We start from the raw sequence: 17,915 nt of genomic DNA, 5'->3' as shown, positions 1-17,915 counted from the left end.
GCTCCCAGCCTAGCAGTACGAAGGTGGAGCAGGGGCCGATGGTCGGTAGCCCCCCACAGATAATCCTTCAATTTTTCCGTTACTGCCCACTTAAGTGCTAACAGTTTTAGCACTTAAGTGGGCAGTTTTGCCAAATTGAAAACCGCTGTAATTCTGATCATTTTGTTTGGCGTCATGCAGGCTCCGGCTGGCATAGGCAATCACCTGTTCTCTTCCTTCTTGGACTTGTCCCTGCAGACTGGCATCTGTGTATAGGGAAGGGAAGCATGAAATCAGCGTACGCCAGTATAGGGGCCTCCAGGTGGGCCTGCTTTAGGACCCTAAAGGCACTCACACTCGGGGGTCCAGTCCACTCTCTGCCCCGGTAGCCCCCCTTAGCAGCCCATGGAGCGGAGCGGCTTGTTGTATTTTCGGCACTTTTTGGTCTCCGGTCTCCCGGGCCGCCGTGTTGTTGTTGTTCAAGGACTGAGCTGTGACGTGCTAACATGCAATGTTGTTTACGGTGCAGGGAAAGGCCTACCGGCATTAAGTAGCAAATGTTTGCATGACTCCCAGCATATATTACGCAAACTATACGTTGTCATTTTCATCGCCCATCTGTATTAACGTCTTCTGGTATCAATTATTGAAAATATTCACAATGGCTGTCAAACTTCTCATTTATTTAGTTAAAACTTTGTCATTTCAACACTACACGCAATTAACCCGTCCCGAACCCCGGTTCAACTTGGTTTCCATGGGGAAGCCGAGATGTTCCACTAGGTGGAAATAGAGGTTTTTTGCGGGGGATTGGTGGTGGAAACCATTATTGCAGGGATATTTTTGTGTTAATTACTAATATGGGTTTTTCTCTCTACAAATGTGATTTGGGTGGGGGGAAAACATTTTGTATATGTTTGTATATTTGTTGGTTGCGTGTTTTGGTTTATTATTTGGTTATTTTTGTGTGATTACAGGGTTAATTGTTTTGTTAGCAACGGGGCAATCTTGTGGGTGGGGTTACAGCTGTCAAGGTTGGTGGAAAGGCAGGACTCAAATGCAGACGCTTCTCGAAAACAAAAGACTTTAATAGTCAAACTCCAACACAAAATGGCCAAGGGGCAAAAACCGCTGGCAGAAACTAGAGCTATCCAGGACGATGGACAATGAAGTGACACAAGAGCCACACAGCTTAAATACACTAGGGAGGTGCAGGTGAATGGACACAGGTGGAAACGATCAGCAGATAGAAAGAACTGACATATTATTGCCACGTATTTGGAAAAAAACATACGTGGGAAAATAAATTCTTACAAAATGTGCATCTTTTCTGACTGCCATCGATTATGTTGCGACATTAACCAGGTACCTTTGTGCTTTAAAACTAACAGGGTACTTAGTAGTGCAAGGTCAAAGTGATGAAATATAGAGCTCAAGAGTTGACTAGTCATATGGCCTGTAGGGTAAAGCTGTACCTGAGCCCAGTGGTGTGGCACCAGACACCAGTGGTACTGTCTGCCCGATGGCTGCAAGTAGAACAGTTGGTGGTTGGGTTCTTATATTGTTCTTCTACCTGCACTGCTGGGTGTACAGGTCCCCTACGGAGGACAGTTTTGTCCTGGTGATGTACTGTTTTCAGTTGACTGGTTATATTCAAACCAAATCGGGCGTTCGTTGTGGTCGGTCACAATGTCTCAAAACAGCTCTTCATTTCCAATTCCATGATTAGCCAACAGAGTCTGACAAAGGAGGTTGTATTTCTCCAAAAAGTTTATTTTGTTTCAACTCTTTGCCACCAGCCACCACCCCTTTTCTCCTGGCATGGAGTTTGGTAGCACTACCCATATTTATATTGGTCGGGGGTTAATAGAATGGATGGGTGACATGTTGCACTGCAGACCCTACCATCAGTGTATGAATGGGTGTGAATGGATGACTATTTTCAAGCGGGCACTGCTGCCCGGAGTAAGGCCGTGGTCAAAAAGGTGGCAGGTGATCTACCGGCACTGCGTTGGTGAACGACCTGATCCTCCTGGTTTATCGCATGCGCTCACTCAGAGTGCAACCCCCAGTGGAATTTTTAGGAATAGCAGCTACTTTTATAGAAATGCATTTTATGTCTTTGTTATTCTCACAATAGAAAAGTCTGTTTAGTAGTAACTATCCATTTGGATATCTAAAATCCAATTGGGCGGACAATGTATGATTACATGGTTGGCCCTATAATGGATGACAGCCTGCACCTCGGCCGTGTGTTCAGTCAAAACGAGTGTGTGATGGAGGGAGCAGTTGTGAGATACTGCTCAGTGTGTGTGTGTGTGTGTGTGTATATTCATCATTTTAAAGCCCATACACCATTTAAAACTTTGTCACAATTGGTATGTACATACACACCATTTAACATCCGCATTTAAAACATCCTCAGTGTTTTGATGAGCAGGACATTGACTTTGGTTTCTGTTTCTCCCCCAAGGATACGTTAACATGCAGACAGTGAGGTCAGTGGATCGAATCACCGCACTTGTAGATAAAGGACAACCCGCTGCAGCCGCTAAGCCACAGCAGCCCCACGTCTTTGTGGCGAGTTAGAAGAGGGGAGTGTTGGGTTTCATGTAAGCACTTCAGTCTTTAGACTATTACTCACCTCGACTATAAACAGGGGAGCAATTAAGCTCTGAGTAACATGAAAACAAAACATGTTCATTGGCTTAGCCGTGTGTCCTCGCGGTGCGAATAGTCCACTGTGTTAGAGGAGTCCTTTATTAATAATTTCCGTGTTCCAAATTCCGAATTCTCTGCATTCAACCCATCCCACACAGTAATATTATTATTATATAAAATTATTATTATTATAATAATTTAATTGTATACAGCGCTTTTATAAATACCCAAAGACGCATTGCATAGGACAAACAAACAACAGAATATTTTTGGGGGCAGCAGTGTGCTACCGTAGAGGCGCAGTTAGGGATTACATGTCTTGCTCAAGGACATTTTGACGGGACGTGTAGCAGCGAAGGTTCGAACCACTAACCCTGCGGTTATCCACGCACCCTTGGTACTACATGCCGTCACATTGTTAATGGTATGCTGTGCTTGGTTTGGTTTGGTTACTTTAGCAGGTTGTCTCTGCTAGCAGGAAATTCTGTCAAGTGGTCGAGGAACCTGACTGAAACAAATCAGAGACTCTGGAGTCAAATAATGCAACTCATTAATGTGACGTATGCCACAAGTATGCAGGCTCCGGCTGGCATAGTGAAAACAATTGCAAATGCAGCCAAGTTTAATCGCCCATAACCAGTTGATAAAAAAATCAGCCTAATTTGCATTTAGGAATCCTAAAGTTTGCTATTATTTGCTTGACAACGGAATGAAATCTATCGATGTGTGCCATCAATTAAAAAATGATGTTACATCACGCACCCGCGGTCTACCGCGGGAGATGACCGAAACTAATGCTAATGCTAATTAGCGATCCTTGCTTACTAACGGGCGCACTTTATTTCATTCCAAAGCAACCCAGGCTGACTCCAGTATGGTAATGACCAAGAATGTGCGGGATGCTTGTGACGGTTTCCTCCTTCTGACAGACAGACGCCCACCTATGCATATAACGTATAACACGGGAGCGTAAAGAACGTTGCAGGTTATTAACTGCGCATGTAATGTTAACTTCATTGTCTTTCCAAATCAGTTAGGTACTCAAAATAATATATACCAAATAAATATGAATGAATACAGATGAGCCCCACGTGGCAGATGCAACATTAAAGCGTTAAACATGTCAACATTAACAGTTGGTTGATGGAGATTGACAGTTTGAAGATATTTTTTGCTGCTGCCAATTTGTTTCTCTTCAGCGGACATTTAGGTCACATGCTGCATGCATATCAGCATTCATTTCATTCCCCTCTTGTCAAGTCCATATATCAACTTTTTAATTTTCGCATAGACCTATGCATATGTGCTGTGTGTGTGTGTGTGTGTGTGAACCTAAAGCTTGCTAGGTAGAGCAACAGTAAGAATTCATGCTAAGCTAACAACGTCCTGACTCTTACTCTGCATTGCACACACACACATGAGACTCTGAGTGAAGGGAAGTGAATTTCCTTTGATGTCGAGCTTTTCCTTTTACAGAGTGTCCTCTGACATCAGTGATGGAGAAAAGATCAAGGGCACACAACTGCATTGTTGCTACAGAAAGAGAGAGAGTCTGTACCTGGATGTCTCTGATGCCCTCTACTGTGCGCACACACACACCCTCCTGTGCAGTGCAGTTTCTGTATCTCTTCTTGGCTCTGTTTTACTGCAGGGTGGTGCACGAGGACATCTAAGGGCCGACAGGGAGAACTGCAGGACGACAAAAATACTGCAGTGCCCCCCTCCCTCCCCTTCAGCCCCTCCACACTCAGTCTTCTCCACCACCTCAAGCTGTCCATCCGTGTGCCCCCTCTTACATCCCTGTTCCCTTCTCTGCTCTCCTCCTCATCTTGTTTCCCAAAATTGCAATACAAGAAGTGGGTTCAGAATATGCGTCTGGTTATTTATTCCGCGTGAGTAAGAGAGGAAGAAATTAAACATTAAGAGGTGAGGTCATTTGAGTTTTTAGGCAACGGCAGGCTAAATATTAAGGCGTTGACTGAAACAAGTTTTATTCGTATATTCGAATATACGAACATTGAAATAATAAATCATATTAAGAATTGTTATCACACTTAAAGATTATAAGAAGACACAAAATGATTTATGCCACAACCCTACGGCTTTAGGCTGCTCTTGCTGGGGGCACTTTGTGATAGAGCTGGTAGGAAGACAACACATCAGGATGCTCCTAGTGACCTTGCAGTGATGACTTTTTACTTTTCAGTAATGCAATTACAGTAACCGCCGAATGGCGGGGTTACCTTCAGGAATTGTCCGGGTTTGGTGTGTGAACCCTGCAGGGAAGGAGTGAGGACACCGCATGTCATTCCAAGGCAAAAGCCTCACATGGAAAGAACTTTTTGAATTGGCTGATGCCATCTTTAATTGACTTTATGGTACTTTTTATTCAAAACGTGCACTGCTCAAAAAATAAAGGGAACACTTAAACAACACAATGTAACTCCAAGTCAATCACACTTCTGTGAAATCAAACTGCCCACTTAGGAAGCAACACTGACAATCAATTTCATGACATGGCACAGCCCTTGATGTGCTCGCCAGAGGTAGCCTCTATGCCATTAGGTACCGAGATAAGATCCTAAAACCCCTTGTGAGACCATATGCTGGCCCTGTGTTCCACCTAATGCAAGACAATGCTAGACCTCATGTGGCTGGAGTGTGTCGGCAGTTCCTGCAAGACGAAGGCATTGATGCTATGGACTGGCCCACCGGTTCCCCAGACCTGAATCCAATTTTGTTGTCAACACATTCAACTATGTAAAGAACAAAGTATTTAATAAGACGATTTCATTCTATTTTATCAGTGTATGTATTTACAAGGTTTGCAACGGATTCCGGGATCATTTATCTTCCTCATGCAACAAACTGATGGCATTATAAAATGATCCATCTCTGGAAGATGTGTGCTGTCACCGACTTGATTTCATCCATCTTATTTTTATGTGACTGGAACTCCGATATCCAGGAAGGAAGTGGAGCGGCCTTAAATCCTAGGTTAGTTTAGCCCCGATCTCGGCGCCTCTCCCTGGGGCAGTTTGGTGCCGTTCAGTCCGATATAAATGTAATGTGTGTGGTATTTCAAATAACTTATTCATCACAATGGGAAAATACACTTTTTATGTAGTGGCAGTAACATACCACTGTGCTCACCTCACGTGTGTGGTGTTTGCTGTCAGGTACTGCAATAATGTTTCCAAATACTGCTACACAGTATGAGTGATCTTTTCTATCCCTTTCTTGTTAATTTCATTCTGAGTGCATCAGGTTGTTCACAGACAACGATGTCGGGGGCTGAGGCCCAGATTTCTAGTTTTCTACTGCGAAGCCATAATTAATGAACAGGGAGTAGAGCAGGACACTGTTGGATGATTAATAATGAATGAGACAGACAGAACGAGGGAAAAAGATAACACAACCAGATAAATTCAAGCAGTTTCCAAAACCGATCAAATTGCAATTTAAACCTACACACCGCTGTTTAGGACAAAGTACCAACAGATATCAGGTCACACCGACCTGAATGACCAAATTCATACATTCATACATTTGCTTTAATGAGGCGTTTAGCTTTACATTAAGACAGAATTTCCCAAAACCAAAACATTAAACAACAAAAATCGTACTGTCCAACAGTAGAAGAATGCCACCATGAATAACTACCAGCACATTGGCAAACACAGACACCTAAACACACACTGCAAGGTGCGTGCCATCAAATCCAAGCTGCTTTCAAATCCAAGCTCTTCCCCCAGCTTTTTATCCACCATGGCACCAAACATCTGATGGCTTCCAGCCCCGCTCACTAAGGAGTTCCACCCGGTAGCTCCTCGCAGGATACCGAGCTACCTGGAGGGGGGGAGAGAGTTTGAGTTTTAGAAAAACCTTTATTTTACATAAAACAATATCAATAAGACGACAATACAGCAGGTATATAATATAAAATAAATAAAGCATAATCAATTTAGTATAACATATATATAGTATAATCAATTCAGTATAACGTATATAGTGTGATAAATATATTATAATCAGTCGATCTGGACGGACGCCTCACTCGGTCCCAGTGGTGCTTCCTCCTTCCTTTTGGATCTTTACGAGTAGCTCCTCAGTCTGGAGACCTCCTGCTGGGTGAAACTTCCAGCTCCTTTCTTGGTGCTGCCGTGCCGAGCGGAGCGAGCGAACTTCTCCACGTCGGAGAAGCTGTCCTCCACCCTCACTCCTATCGTTCTTGGTGGTCAGCAGGAACTCCTTCATCTGCCCCACCCCGTACCTGCTGGTGACCGTCCCACCCGAGGAGATGCTGGTGCCAGAGCCCCACCCAGAAGAGGACTCGGACTCCCCACCTCCCCTCTGCTCGCCGCCCCCCCCTCCCCCCTCTTTGCCTGAGAGCCTCCCCTGCTGGCCCTAGTCTTCCTCTTCAGGTGGGAGACCTTAAAGACCCCCCCTCCCTCCTCCTCGCTGTCCGAGCTTCCACCTTGTACAGCACCCCCACCGTTGAGCGCCCCCCGAGCTCCTTCACCTTCCTGTTGGACCCCCATCTCCTCTTTCACTCTGTCACTACACAAGACCCGCCCGCCTGGCTACATTCAACCCCCCCATCTCCTCCCTCACCCCCCTGACCGACCGGCTGCGCCTCACCGTCCCTACACTCACCCCCTCACCGACCGGTTGGGCCTCACCCACCACCACACTCACCTGCCCCCACACTCACCCCATCTCCTCTCCCACCAGACCGACCCGCTGGTCCTTACCTTCCCCCTCTTCCTCCCTGGCCTCTCCCTGGTTCTGGTCCCGAGTGGAGGGGTTCTTCTCCGGACACACCCTCGCCAGGTGTCCCTCTCCACCTCATCGGAAACACCTCCCGTCATCCGATGTGGCAAACATAACGTAGTCAAACCCCTCGATCCTCACCGTCATCACCAGGCTGAGAGCCTGGGCTTTGGTGAGGACCATGTGGGTCTGTCTCCTGTGAGAGACCACATGTCTCAGCAAGGGTGACTTGCACCCTGAGGACATCTTCCTTAACGGGGACACCACCTTCCCGTGCTTCGCCAGCTCCTCGATCAGCGCTTCGTCCGGAACGAATGGCGGAACGTTCGCTACAGTCACCCTCACAGCCGGAACGGCGAGCGGAAGAACGGGCACGTGCGCACCGCGGACGACCACGCCGCTCGCCACCACCTCGCGCGCCTTCTCCAGGCTGTCTACAAAAATGACCACCGCGCGGTTCACCCCCCACGGCCAGACCGCAGTCCTCCACGGAGCACGCGGAGCCCGGCGCGAGCTTCACGCCGTGCTTCCGCGTCAGCCCCGTGAGGTCCGACCGGCTACAAACACGGACAAACTAACACAGAAAGAGACAAAAGACACACATACACACCACCACGCATTCACCCCACAACACACACCAGAAAAACACCGAAAATAAACGAAATAACGGATAGAAAACACTTTCAAACAATTCACCTCACGCTCCGTTCACTCACCACTCCTTCCGCTCCGATTTTTCAAGCATGTTTATTTCCACAAAACCCCACAAAGTACAATAAAAAAAAAACGCAATCTGACTAAGCACATCATCTCTTCACATCGTCCCCGTGTTCACTATTCCTCGCGTCATTGTCTCTTGAAAGCCTGCATGGTGGTCATACTTAGGCCTTCAGCTCTAGAAAAATAATAACATAACATAAAAAACAACCACAAGCCAGAAACCGGTCGGTAGAGTCAGGAGTCTCTTCCCCTACGTCGTTTCTCCACCTCGGACAGCCTCTCCGTCCTCCCACTCAGGTCTCTCCCGTTAAGCTAGATGGATTCCCGCCCGAGAAGAGTCCACTTCAGGTCCAGGATCTCAGGGTGGTGGGATCGGAGGAGGACGTCATGCCTCCGAGCCCAGAGGTCCGTGTGTTTCTCCTCTGGCCTTCAGTATCAGCTTCCGCAGCCTGAAGACCTCCCGATCAGTGAGACCTCCTCTCCCTGCACTGCTCATATATGATCTGACAGACTCGGAGAAGGTCTCTTTGTCAGAGAAGTAGTCTTCTACCTCGATCCTGTTCTCTATGACGACGCTGCCAACAAATATGACCACAGCCCCGTTCATCCGCGCTGCGGACTTCACGTTGCTGTGGCCGACCATCTCCCACAACGCCAGGCTGCATTCTTCCACCAAGCATGGGAAGCGCGGCGGTATTTTGAAGCCTTGCTTCCTCGTTAGCTCCGTGAGCGTCATGCCGGCGTGTAGCGCAAACTACCCACAACAATCACCCAAACCCCTTTTATGTGCACTAACACCACGAACCCTGCACACCACAACACTTAGAATTCACCACATTAGCAGCAAGAAATAACGAACGGACTATCAGACGCTCACAATCACGCTCCACAAGCTCAACACTCCTTCCACTCACACAGAGAGAGAGACAGAGACCACTCGTAACAACAACAAATACCAGATGACTGCCTCAACAACCAAATAAAGGCCAATAAATGTCCGGAGGCAGAACGAGGCTAGTCACAACAGCTAGCATCACATTTTGGGTTAGACTTTTTAATGTAGTGTGTGGAGAGCCCATTAGACATTGACTGACATCAACTGACTGGTTGTAGTCACTGAAACCTGCACAATGGTTGTCATGCTTAAGTTGGCATGTTCCCGTATACCTTCTGATTGAAAGGGCTCAATGAAAATACAAAGTGGTATTTATGTTGTAAATGTGTGAAAGGATACAGCTCTGATCTGTTTGTATAGAACAAACATCCATCCGCAAACCGCTTATCCTTCGGGCGAGAGACTGGGTACACCCTGGATGGTCACCAGCCAATCACAGGGCTAACACAGAGACATCACACACCTACATCAACCTGATCCCCAGAGTACTGTGGGAGGAAGCCGGAGTACCCGGAGGGAACCCACACAGACACGGGGAGAACATGCATACTCCACACAGAAAGGCCACTGGGCGGAGTCGAACCCAGGACCTTCTTGCTGTGAGGCAACAGTGCTAACCACTACACCACCATGCCGCCCCTAGAGGACATACGTTTTATGTTAATTCTTCATTCTCTAGGATTCTACAAAAGAATATATCATGTTGAGCAGGATATGTTTTTCTATACACTCCTGCCCATTCTGGTGTGTTCTGTATTACAATAGGATCACCCTTAACAGCAGTGAAAATGTACAATCTGACTTTCTATAAGCTCAATACCTCCATCCATCAATCAATCCCTCTTTTACTCATCCCTTGTTACCTGCTAATTAATACAACTATCCTCCGCTCCTAATTGTCTACTGTTTATAAGTCCACAAGCGACACCAGGGAGCAAGGGAGAGAGGGAGCGAGAGTGATCCAGATGTAGCGGTGGAGGGGTATAATTATGTTAAGCCAAATCACACATGAACTTGATAGAGCTTATTCTCAGAGAGGGAATGCATGGATAATGACAGGAAGGAGGAGGTGGAGGCCTCACGTTTATTTCAGTTGAAAGAGAGTTGAACAAGACTGATGTAATGCACTTTACAGGAAAAAGCACAATGGAAGTAAGAAAGACTGTAAGTACAACCATATCAGTGTCTGGCCTCTTATGCTATGGAGGACTAAAAGTGCCACAATTAAATAAATAAATACACCATTAAATAATTACTTAAATGTGTCATTCATTAATTAAAATTGGAATTAAATAAATAAATGTGTCATTAAATGTGTCATTAATTAATTAAAATACCGATTCATTGTATGTAAAATGCATATATAACTATTTCACTATTTACATTTACATTTCATGATCCTGCGTTGCAGCGCTTCATGAATTACTTAAAACTGTCAAACTGACCCATCAAAAGTTGGTAGGCGGAACATAACGCCTGATTGGTTACCCTGTGCATCAAGTCAAGACAAATCAATTCCAGATAATGGATCGCTGCAGAGCTACTGAACACATTCCAATACACTGGGTGACGCTATTCACCTCTACGTTGGTTTGGATACGCTGTTAAACAGAACTTTCATTGCAACGGCTAAAAATCAAGGAGATGACGCGGTCCTGCTAGCCCCAATGACCAAGGACGCAGACGCCGTGCGAGGTGCAGGACAAAATGTCAAAAAGTTGCCCGGAGCTGCTGAGAGAAGCAGCGAATTTGATTGAGGAAGCTCTGAGCAGAAGTCCAACGGCTCCGGCGGCTCAGTCACAGCAGATACCGGCCGCTCAATCACGTACACCTGTCCAAGGTAAGCTAAGTAATTTCATGTTAGCCAGGTGTGCTACTCATTAATGATTCGGGACACACGTGTGGGTTAAATTAGATCGACTCGAAAATGTATTTGTATGTGGTATTATGATGTTTCGTGCGCGACACGTTCGTTGTTAATTGGTGGAGCATAAAACCCGCTAGTTAGCTAATGGTGTTAGCTGGTTTGAGCATCCCAAGATAGAAGTAGAGACTGTTTTAGCTGACTGGTGACCATTGAGCGGTGACGTTTTTCTGTGTTGCAGCGGAGGTAGCAAGGCTCTTTGCGCCATACAACATTGGAGCCAGAAGGAATATGACGAGACGACCAGCACAAGTCCAAGTTAGCCGAAGAAGCTACACAAATACTGTCTGTTGTTTGGCTGACCACAATGCGGATAAAATGCCAAGCGTACTGGTTATAGCTGAACTTCCTCATTCAGGACTTGGAGAGCAAAAAGTAACATTTTCAGGTCAGTGCGAAACTAGGCATTTACCAAAACAAAACAAATTGTGTTCATTGAAATTATTTGCATTTAATTGTATAGTGACTCAAACGTAATTCATTTTAATACTGTGAATAATAGTTATCACAGGCTTATTTGCTTTGTTTTAAAGGTTTAAGGTGAGGTGAGTTATGATTTTATTTTATTTTTCTCCAGGGAATGACCACGATCCCATGGTTATAACAAATAAACTGATTGAAGTGTTTCCGAAGCTCCAACAAGGGGGAGGCTTTGAACTTCTAAAACTTTTAGGATCTACTCGCAGTCGAAATCTTGCATTGCTTCAGTGTCCCAGCACTGGATACACCCTTGCCTATCTGAAAGATCCATCGACGATGATTGGGCAGGCTACAATCTACATACGTCCACTTCAACAGGATCTACCCTTAGATTGTGTACATAAATTTACAGAGACCTAGTTTAATACATAATCAAAACAAAGATTACTGGTGACTTTTAATCATTAATTAAAAGCCATTTGTTGTTAGGAGAGCTCACGTCCTGCCTCTGGTCCAGTCATCCCCTGCATCACTTGTCAGATGGAAGTTCCCTTTTCAGAGATGAAGCTGCACAGATTGAGCTGCAATGGGTATGTACTTCCTAAAGCAATGCGAGGGTAGCATATTCATTTTCTTTGGGAATATGTCCTCTTGGAGTGTTGTGCACACAAATAAGCCAGTATGACCATTTCGATTCTGTTCACTTCGAGGACACCCATGGAGGAAAGAGAACAAGAGGGAGGCCAAAGGGAAGAAAATGATAGTGAGACAGCCCTAGTCAGTGACAGTGTTCCAGTGAGGTCTGAAACATCAGCTGAGAGTGCAGTAGTTCCAGCAGTGATGGTCAACGAGGAGTTGGATCGCAAAGAAACAGACAGTGGTATGTGTCATCACAATAGTGTTGCTATAAGATTGTGTGTAACTGAAAAGTCAATAGAAAGCGAACACTTTTAATATAGAATTGGATAAGATAATAGTTACAGGCAATTAATAACATGCACCTGTTTTTTTTATTTTTCTAATATTTAGTTTTTGTTGAATGCCGTTTTTATGTCAACTCGGCGTTGTGACAGATTTTTAAGCTATTGGGTCCCGCGTTTTATCAGTGAAATAACATAATTTTCCTCCTGTTGTGTAGAGTGAGAGGGTATCTGTATATGCAGGTAACATGCCAACTCACAATATGTCTCTGGAATAGATAACTTTGTTGTTGTTTGTTTAGAATGGAAGATTATTGAGGAACCCACTCAAGCTGCCAAAGTTTTCAAAGAAAATCTGCTAAGGGAACATGCAACTGGGAAACCGCTTAGAATGAAGATGGATGTAAGGGAGTCTGAAGAGGACCGGGAACGGGAGCTTCTCTTATTCTATAAACAGCAGCAAGAATGGGCATGTCCACTTCATTGTACTCTGGTTGGTAAGTAATATAAAGTTTATAATATAAATACATCAGTACAGTTTATACCACTCAAGTAGCATATATGGAATTGTCCCATTGGAAAATGGGAGAATGGAATGCACAAAATTATATAATTGATAAAAAATGTTATGTATGTGAATATTGTGCACAATATACTCTTATCTGGAATAATCAATATTAAGGATGCTGTTCTAAATTACAGCCAATATAATTTTGACTATTTTTCTCCCTTGCTTGTTAAATGTTAGCTAATCAAGTTACCCGTATTTGTCTGCCACTTTTTTCCACTGTGTTATTATCAGTATTTTATTTCAGGTGATCTTGCTATCGGAGAGGGAGTGATGCGGTACTTTATGACAACAATCATATCCAAACTCCAGTTTGGATTCAGTCTAGATCTTGGTAAGTACTCGCACACGTTCTGGTGGTTGATGAACGCAGATATGTGCTGTTTAGCAGAGGGCCGTTGGGCAATGTTTTGTGTCAGGTAAATCAATAAGTCAGTAGTAGGATATTCAGGGGGGTTGCATTTGAAGTGGTTTGGGGTCTGTAAGTCATTTTGGAGTAGGCTACAATTTTGTTTAAGTGAATTCTACAAGCAGCAATACCACAGGCCAAGTAATCGCCCGTTCCAAACAGGCACATTTTCAACGGGCACTGCACTAGTATGATGTAATTTTATGTATTTAAGAGGTTAGTTGTTGTGACTTTATTCCCTGCTCTCTTGGTACTTTACAGGAGGAATGGGCCGAACACTGCTATTTGAGGGTGAACCTGACCATCTTGTTCCAGCAGCATCAGAGGCACTTATTGAAAGCAACCTCTTCCGGGTTGCAGGAAGGATGTTGGCCCACACTTTTCTGCATGACGGTCCCCATGGTACAGGATTAAGTCCTGCTGTAATTCATGTACTGCTCAATGGGGACCCAGAAATGGCTACTGTTGTTATTGAAGACTGTCCTGATCTGCACATCAGGAGCATCATAGAACTGGTATGTAACCTAAAAGATAATTTGCCATGTAAAAAAATATTGCTTGGGCAGATATAATAAATGGTATGGTCCTTATTCTAGCTTGAACATGAAGAACTTACACCGGAACAGAAAGCCACAGTTTCAGATCTTTCCATGTCTTGGGATCTTCCGGCAGTCACCAAAACAAATCGGAGATGGCTACATAATAAACTTCTACTCCATGCAGTGAGTTCCTGCTGGTTAAGTAACAGAACTCATTGCTGTACTTGTTGAAATTATAGAATGTATTCTGAACCCTGGCTTGTTAATGTTAACACAAGAGTTTAAGTACTCGAGTTTTAATGGGTTTTTATAAGACACTTTATTGTGCTTTTATTAACATTTTGTTCTACTGTGCCAACTTTTGTCAAATTTGGGTTAAGGATTTCTGCTGTAATATGGGTCTGTCTGTCTCTTAGGTCGTTGGGAGGACCATGCGCCAAATTAAACAGTTGAGAAAGGGACTGAAAGATGTGATGGTATGGCCCCTGCTGACATCTAGGCCAGATGTTGTCCCACTTCTTTTCCCCAAAATGGCTGAAATGCAGTTCACACCCCAGGTAAGTCAGTAATTTAGTTATATTTGTGACTTAACTTAATGAATTTTACGTCTTTTTTCCATGACTGAGCTGGCTATTTTTCCATTTTCCAATAATGTGATCTGCATCTCCCTTTTTTAAAATTACAATTTGTTTTCTTTAAGATGCTCCTAGAAGAAATCACATGGCCAGTTGAGGACAGTGATGATGAAGACTTTGACTTGGACACCACCTGCCGCATCACTGGCTTTCTAAGGATGTTCATTGAAACGGGTATAAACCTAATTTCTCTTTACAAATGCTTCTATGTCTCATGGATAGATATGATCAAATAAAGTTGAACTAAATGTCTTCAATCCATTGTATGACTTTTAGCTTCATCAGGTACCCTGGCCCAGCTGCTGACATTCTGGGTTGGCTGGGAGATGCTTCCTCCTGAACTGACAGTGGTGATTTCTGAGGGAACCCTTCCTACGTCCTCCACATGCTTTGAAACACTAAAGCTGCCAGCTCATTTCAAGATCTACATGGACTTTGAGAAAGCACTTGTCGCTGCTATAAAAAGTACTGGATTTGGGCTTGTTTAAGTATTTTCAGACACAAGTTCAGTGTCTTTGAAAACTGATTAACACACTGCAGCAGTTGACTTTTTATTTTATTTTTATTCGGCATATATATATATATTTTTTTTTTAAAGGAAAGCAAACTTTCAGTTTTTGACTGCTTGTTCTAACACAAAAAATAAAAACGTGTCGGACATCAGTCTAAGATTCTTGATAACACTTCCACAGTCTCTACATATAGTCTAAGCGCATCAGTAACAGAAACTCCTGGAGCTGGCAAAATTGCAACCTCTTCATCTGAGAGCTCACGGGCCAGCTGAACCTCGGGGACTGACACAGTGCCTCCATGAAGGCTGTGAGGTCCGTTCCAGTCGATCCCATACTCTTCAGGAATCTGAAAAGATGACAAGCATAATCAAACTTGTACTTAAAAATAGTTTGACATGTCCTAACACAAGATTGTTATTTTTGGTCACCAAGTCAGTGAGAAATTGTTAGTTATTAAAGTTTTGTGAAATAATACAGCTGTAGTATGCACTGTAGAAACTACAGCTCACAGGTTGATCTTTAAAAGCTTGGGAGATTTTAAAGACAATATAGTAAATGTTCCATTTAAAGTACCACATTTAGCACAATTTTTTTCCTCCCATAATTCCTTTTGGGCAAACACTTTAGAAACGTGTTTAAAGTTGATTGTTAACCTCAGTAGGATCCTCCTCAGGGCCTTGCTCTCTGTAACGTCTCCAGAGTTGCTGTGGTGACTGATTCCCTTCAGTTCTCAGACCGTGAAAGTTCCAAGCATCTCGAAAAGAGTCTAGGCTTTGCTGAACCAGTGGAAGGAAAATCCGGTGCAGAGCGAAAAGATGGACTTCATTGTCTGGATTCAGTGTTCCCTGATCTTCCAATGAAGTAAAGATCTGATAGAAGAGGTCCAGGGCATGTTCATAAACATCTCTCCACATCCTCTCTATTCTGTGTTTAGGATAAAATTGTCAAATTGTTAATTTATGTGACATATGCTAAAGTACATTCAACTGGTATGTTAGTTGTGTGAGCCTAGTTGCCAAACATATTTCTTTACCGCTGATTGTGGACACTTCTGCCTGTGATGTGTGAATTCCTGTCGGTACCTCTGCTTCTGATCATGAATTCTGCTACATCTGCATTCTCCCCCCCTTTATCAGACCGTACCCTTGATGGCAGCCCATACTGCTCAACAGCGGCGATAAAGCTCTGTAAGACCGTATGAGCTCTGTTATTGCCAGCCACAGTCAGGTAGACCACTAAACGACTGAATCCATCCACCCCACCGTGGACAACAAATCTCCACCTGTTGCAAAGACATGAAAAGATACAACTTTATTGTGAAACAATTGTAATGAAACATCTAGAACGATGAATTGTTTATCTTATTAGCCTCAGACGTCTCATGTAGACTCCCTCTGCATCTACTCTGCGTAAAGACTCTTGCAGTCTTGAGACTGAGGGGAGGAACATCCGGACAGCTGAGAATATTACTGTCAGATATTGTTCCACCTCTATTAAACAGGAGGCTAAAAATCACAGGACATGTCTATCCTGATGATAGAAGTCAGCTGTCCTGAAATGTGTGTTTCTCTTCTATTATACACATTCTACATCTCAGAGGCGATGTCTTTCCAAAAGCGGGCTTCCTTCACCTTTCAAAAGGGCAGAGCTCCGAATTAAAAATACATTTAAATAATGCCCATATTATTATACTCACTTGGAACACGCACACCTCTTGCATTCAGGTGACCACGCATTAGCTTGTAGCCGGTGTTTGGATGACTTCTGTGAATTTCACTTACAATATGGTCCAATTCCTCATCATTCACAGCTGAATAGAGATCTGTTTTTCTGTAGAAACAAAAAAAACACAACATCAAGTAATGTTACCTTAAACGCCATATTCTTTCAGAGTGTATGAGAGCAGCAATTCATAAACAGAAACCTCATGAATTTAGTGTAAATACCTTAAACTGTGTTGTTGCATGCACCTCCTGATGGTCCTCTTTGACACTCCGAACATCGCTGCGATTTGAACTGCGGGAACTCCACAAAGAACTTGATGCTCCAGAACTGCACTCGGTATGTCAAACGGCAAACGCCCCGGTCCCTGTGTGTGTTGGGCCTGATGCGCCCTGGTACCAGAGAAGCGGTGGACAACTTCTTCTAGATTTGTAATTACTCTGTGGTCGATATCTTCGTCAGAAAGTGCGGAAATGACTCCAACAACTTCAATAAGTTCCTCTGCTTTACTAGCTACATGCTCGGACTCAGCAGGTCCTGCTTCTACATCCCCTGCTAAGTTTAAAATGTCTCTCACCAACTCCCTGGAAAGTTCACGGAGATCCTCCATGTTTCTATCCAGGTACTTCAGACCAAAGCAATGGATCAGACTAGATTCGCGTTAGCCCCGCCCACTGACTTTGATGGGTCAGTTTGACAGTTTTAAGTAATTCATGAAGCGCTGCAACGCAGGATCATGAAATGTAAATGTAAATAGTGAAATAGTTATATATGCATTTTACATACAATGAATCGGTATTTTAATTAATTAATGACACATTTAATGACACATTTATTTATTTAATTCCAATTTTAATTAATGAATGACACATTTAAGTAATTATTTAATGGTGTATTTATTTATTTAATTGTGGCACTTTTAGTCCTCCATATTATGCAGAGGCTTTCAGGTTTCTCACATGTCACTGGGAGAATTCTCTTCTCAAGATGTGAGCTGTTGCCACTGGGCTTTATAAACCAAGCTATTAGTAGGTTTAAGATCTGCTGTACAACACTCAAATTAAAGTCAGTGACTGTACAAAAGCCAAGCTTTGAAAAAAGTATTCCCTCGACATTAGTTGCTAACATCACAGGGACTTATTCTTTGCCTATTTCTTGGGATTTGACCTCATCGTTTTGCACATATTGTAAAAAGCCCAAACAATGCTTCAGGTCTAATATACTTGCAGTCAAGGCGA

General features: G+C 43.8%; 1 protein-coding gene and 1 long non-coding RNA gene across 4 annotated transcripts; one reads left to right on the top strand and one right to left on the bottom strand.

Annotated features, from left to right (window-relative positions):
- The first annotated feature begins 10,374 nt into the window (after nt 1–10,374).
- Nucleotides 10,375–15,103, top strand: LOC144384592 (uncharacterized). Its single transcript, XM_078084379.1, has 12 exons — nt 10,375–10,868; nt 11,134–11,340; nt 11,530–11,768; nt 11,862–11,962; nt 12,083–12,252; nt 12,595–12,789; nt 13,108–13,194; nt 13,531–13,784; nt 13,866–13,991; nt 14,225–14,365; nt 14,509–14,617; nt 14,720–15,103. The coding sequence occupies exons 1-12, from the start codon at nt 10,736–10,738 to the stop codon at nt 14,929–14,931; spliced, it is 1,974 nt and encodes a 657-aa protein (XP_077940505.1). The 5' UTR covers nt 10,375–10,735; the 3' UTR covers nt 14,932–15,103.
- LOC144384594 (uncharacterized) lies at nt 14,987–17,609 on the bottom strand. Of its 3 annotated transcripts, none has more exons than XR_013451393.1 (5): nt 16,902–17,609; nt 16,652–16,785; nt 15,989–16,388; nt 15,609–15,879; nt 14,987–15,301 (listed from the first exon to the last, which is right to left on the bottom strand). It is a non-coding gene; the product is annotated as an uncharacterized LOC144384594 (long non-coding RNA). The 3 variants fall into 3 exon arrangements; XR_013451395.1 differs by having other exon boundaries at nt 15,989–16,412; nt 16,902–17,373; XR_013451394.1 differs by having other exon boundaries at nt 15,989–16,237; nt 16,902–17,373.
- Between the last annotated feature and the right edge of the window lie 306 nt (nt 17,610–17,915).

Source organism: Gasterosteus aculeatus, chromosome 11 (assembly GCF_964276395.1).
Source record: "Gasterosteus aculeatus chromosome 11, fGasAcu3.hap1.1, whole genome shotgun sequence".
Classification (NCBI taxonomy): Eukaryota; Metazoa; Chordata; class Actinopteri; order Perciformes; family Gasterosteidae; genus Gasterosteus; species Gasterosteus aculeatus.
Note: the sequence above shows the minus strand (reverse complement) of the source record. Positions and strands in the feature narration are given on the sequence as shown.

What these genes read in the sequence shown, in the direction of transcription:
- LOC144384592 (XM_078084379.1), top strand. Translation starts at nt 10,736, where the DNA reads ATGTCAAAAAGTTGCCCGGAGCTGCTGAGAGAAGCAGCGAATTTGATT. An exon ending in GCAAAAAGTAACATTTTCAG is followed by an intron (nt 11,341 to 11,529) that starts GTCAGTGCGAAA and finishes ATTTTTCTCCAG; the next exon opens with GGAATGACCACGATCCCATG. An exon ending in TCAGGAGCATCATAGAACTG is followed by an intron (nt 13,785 to 13,865) that starts GTATGTAACCTA and finishes TCCTTATTCTAG; the next exon opens with CTTGAACATGAAGAACTTAC.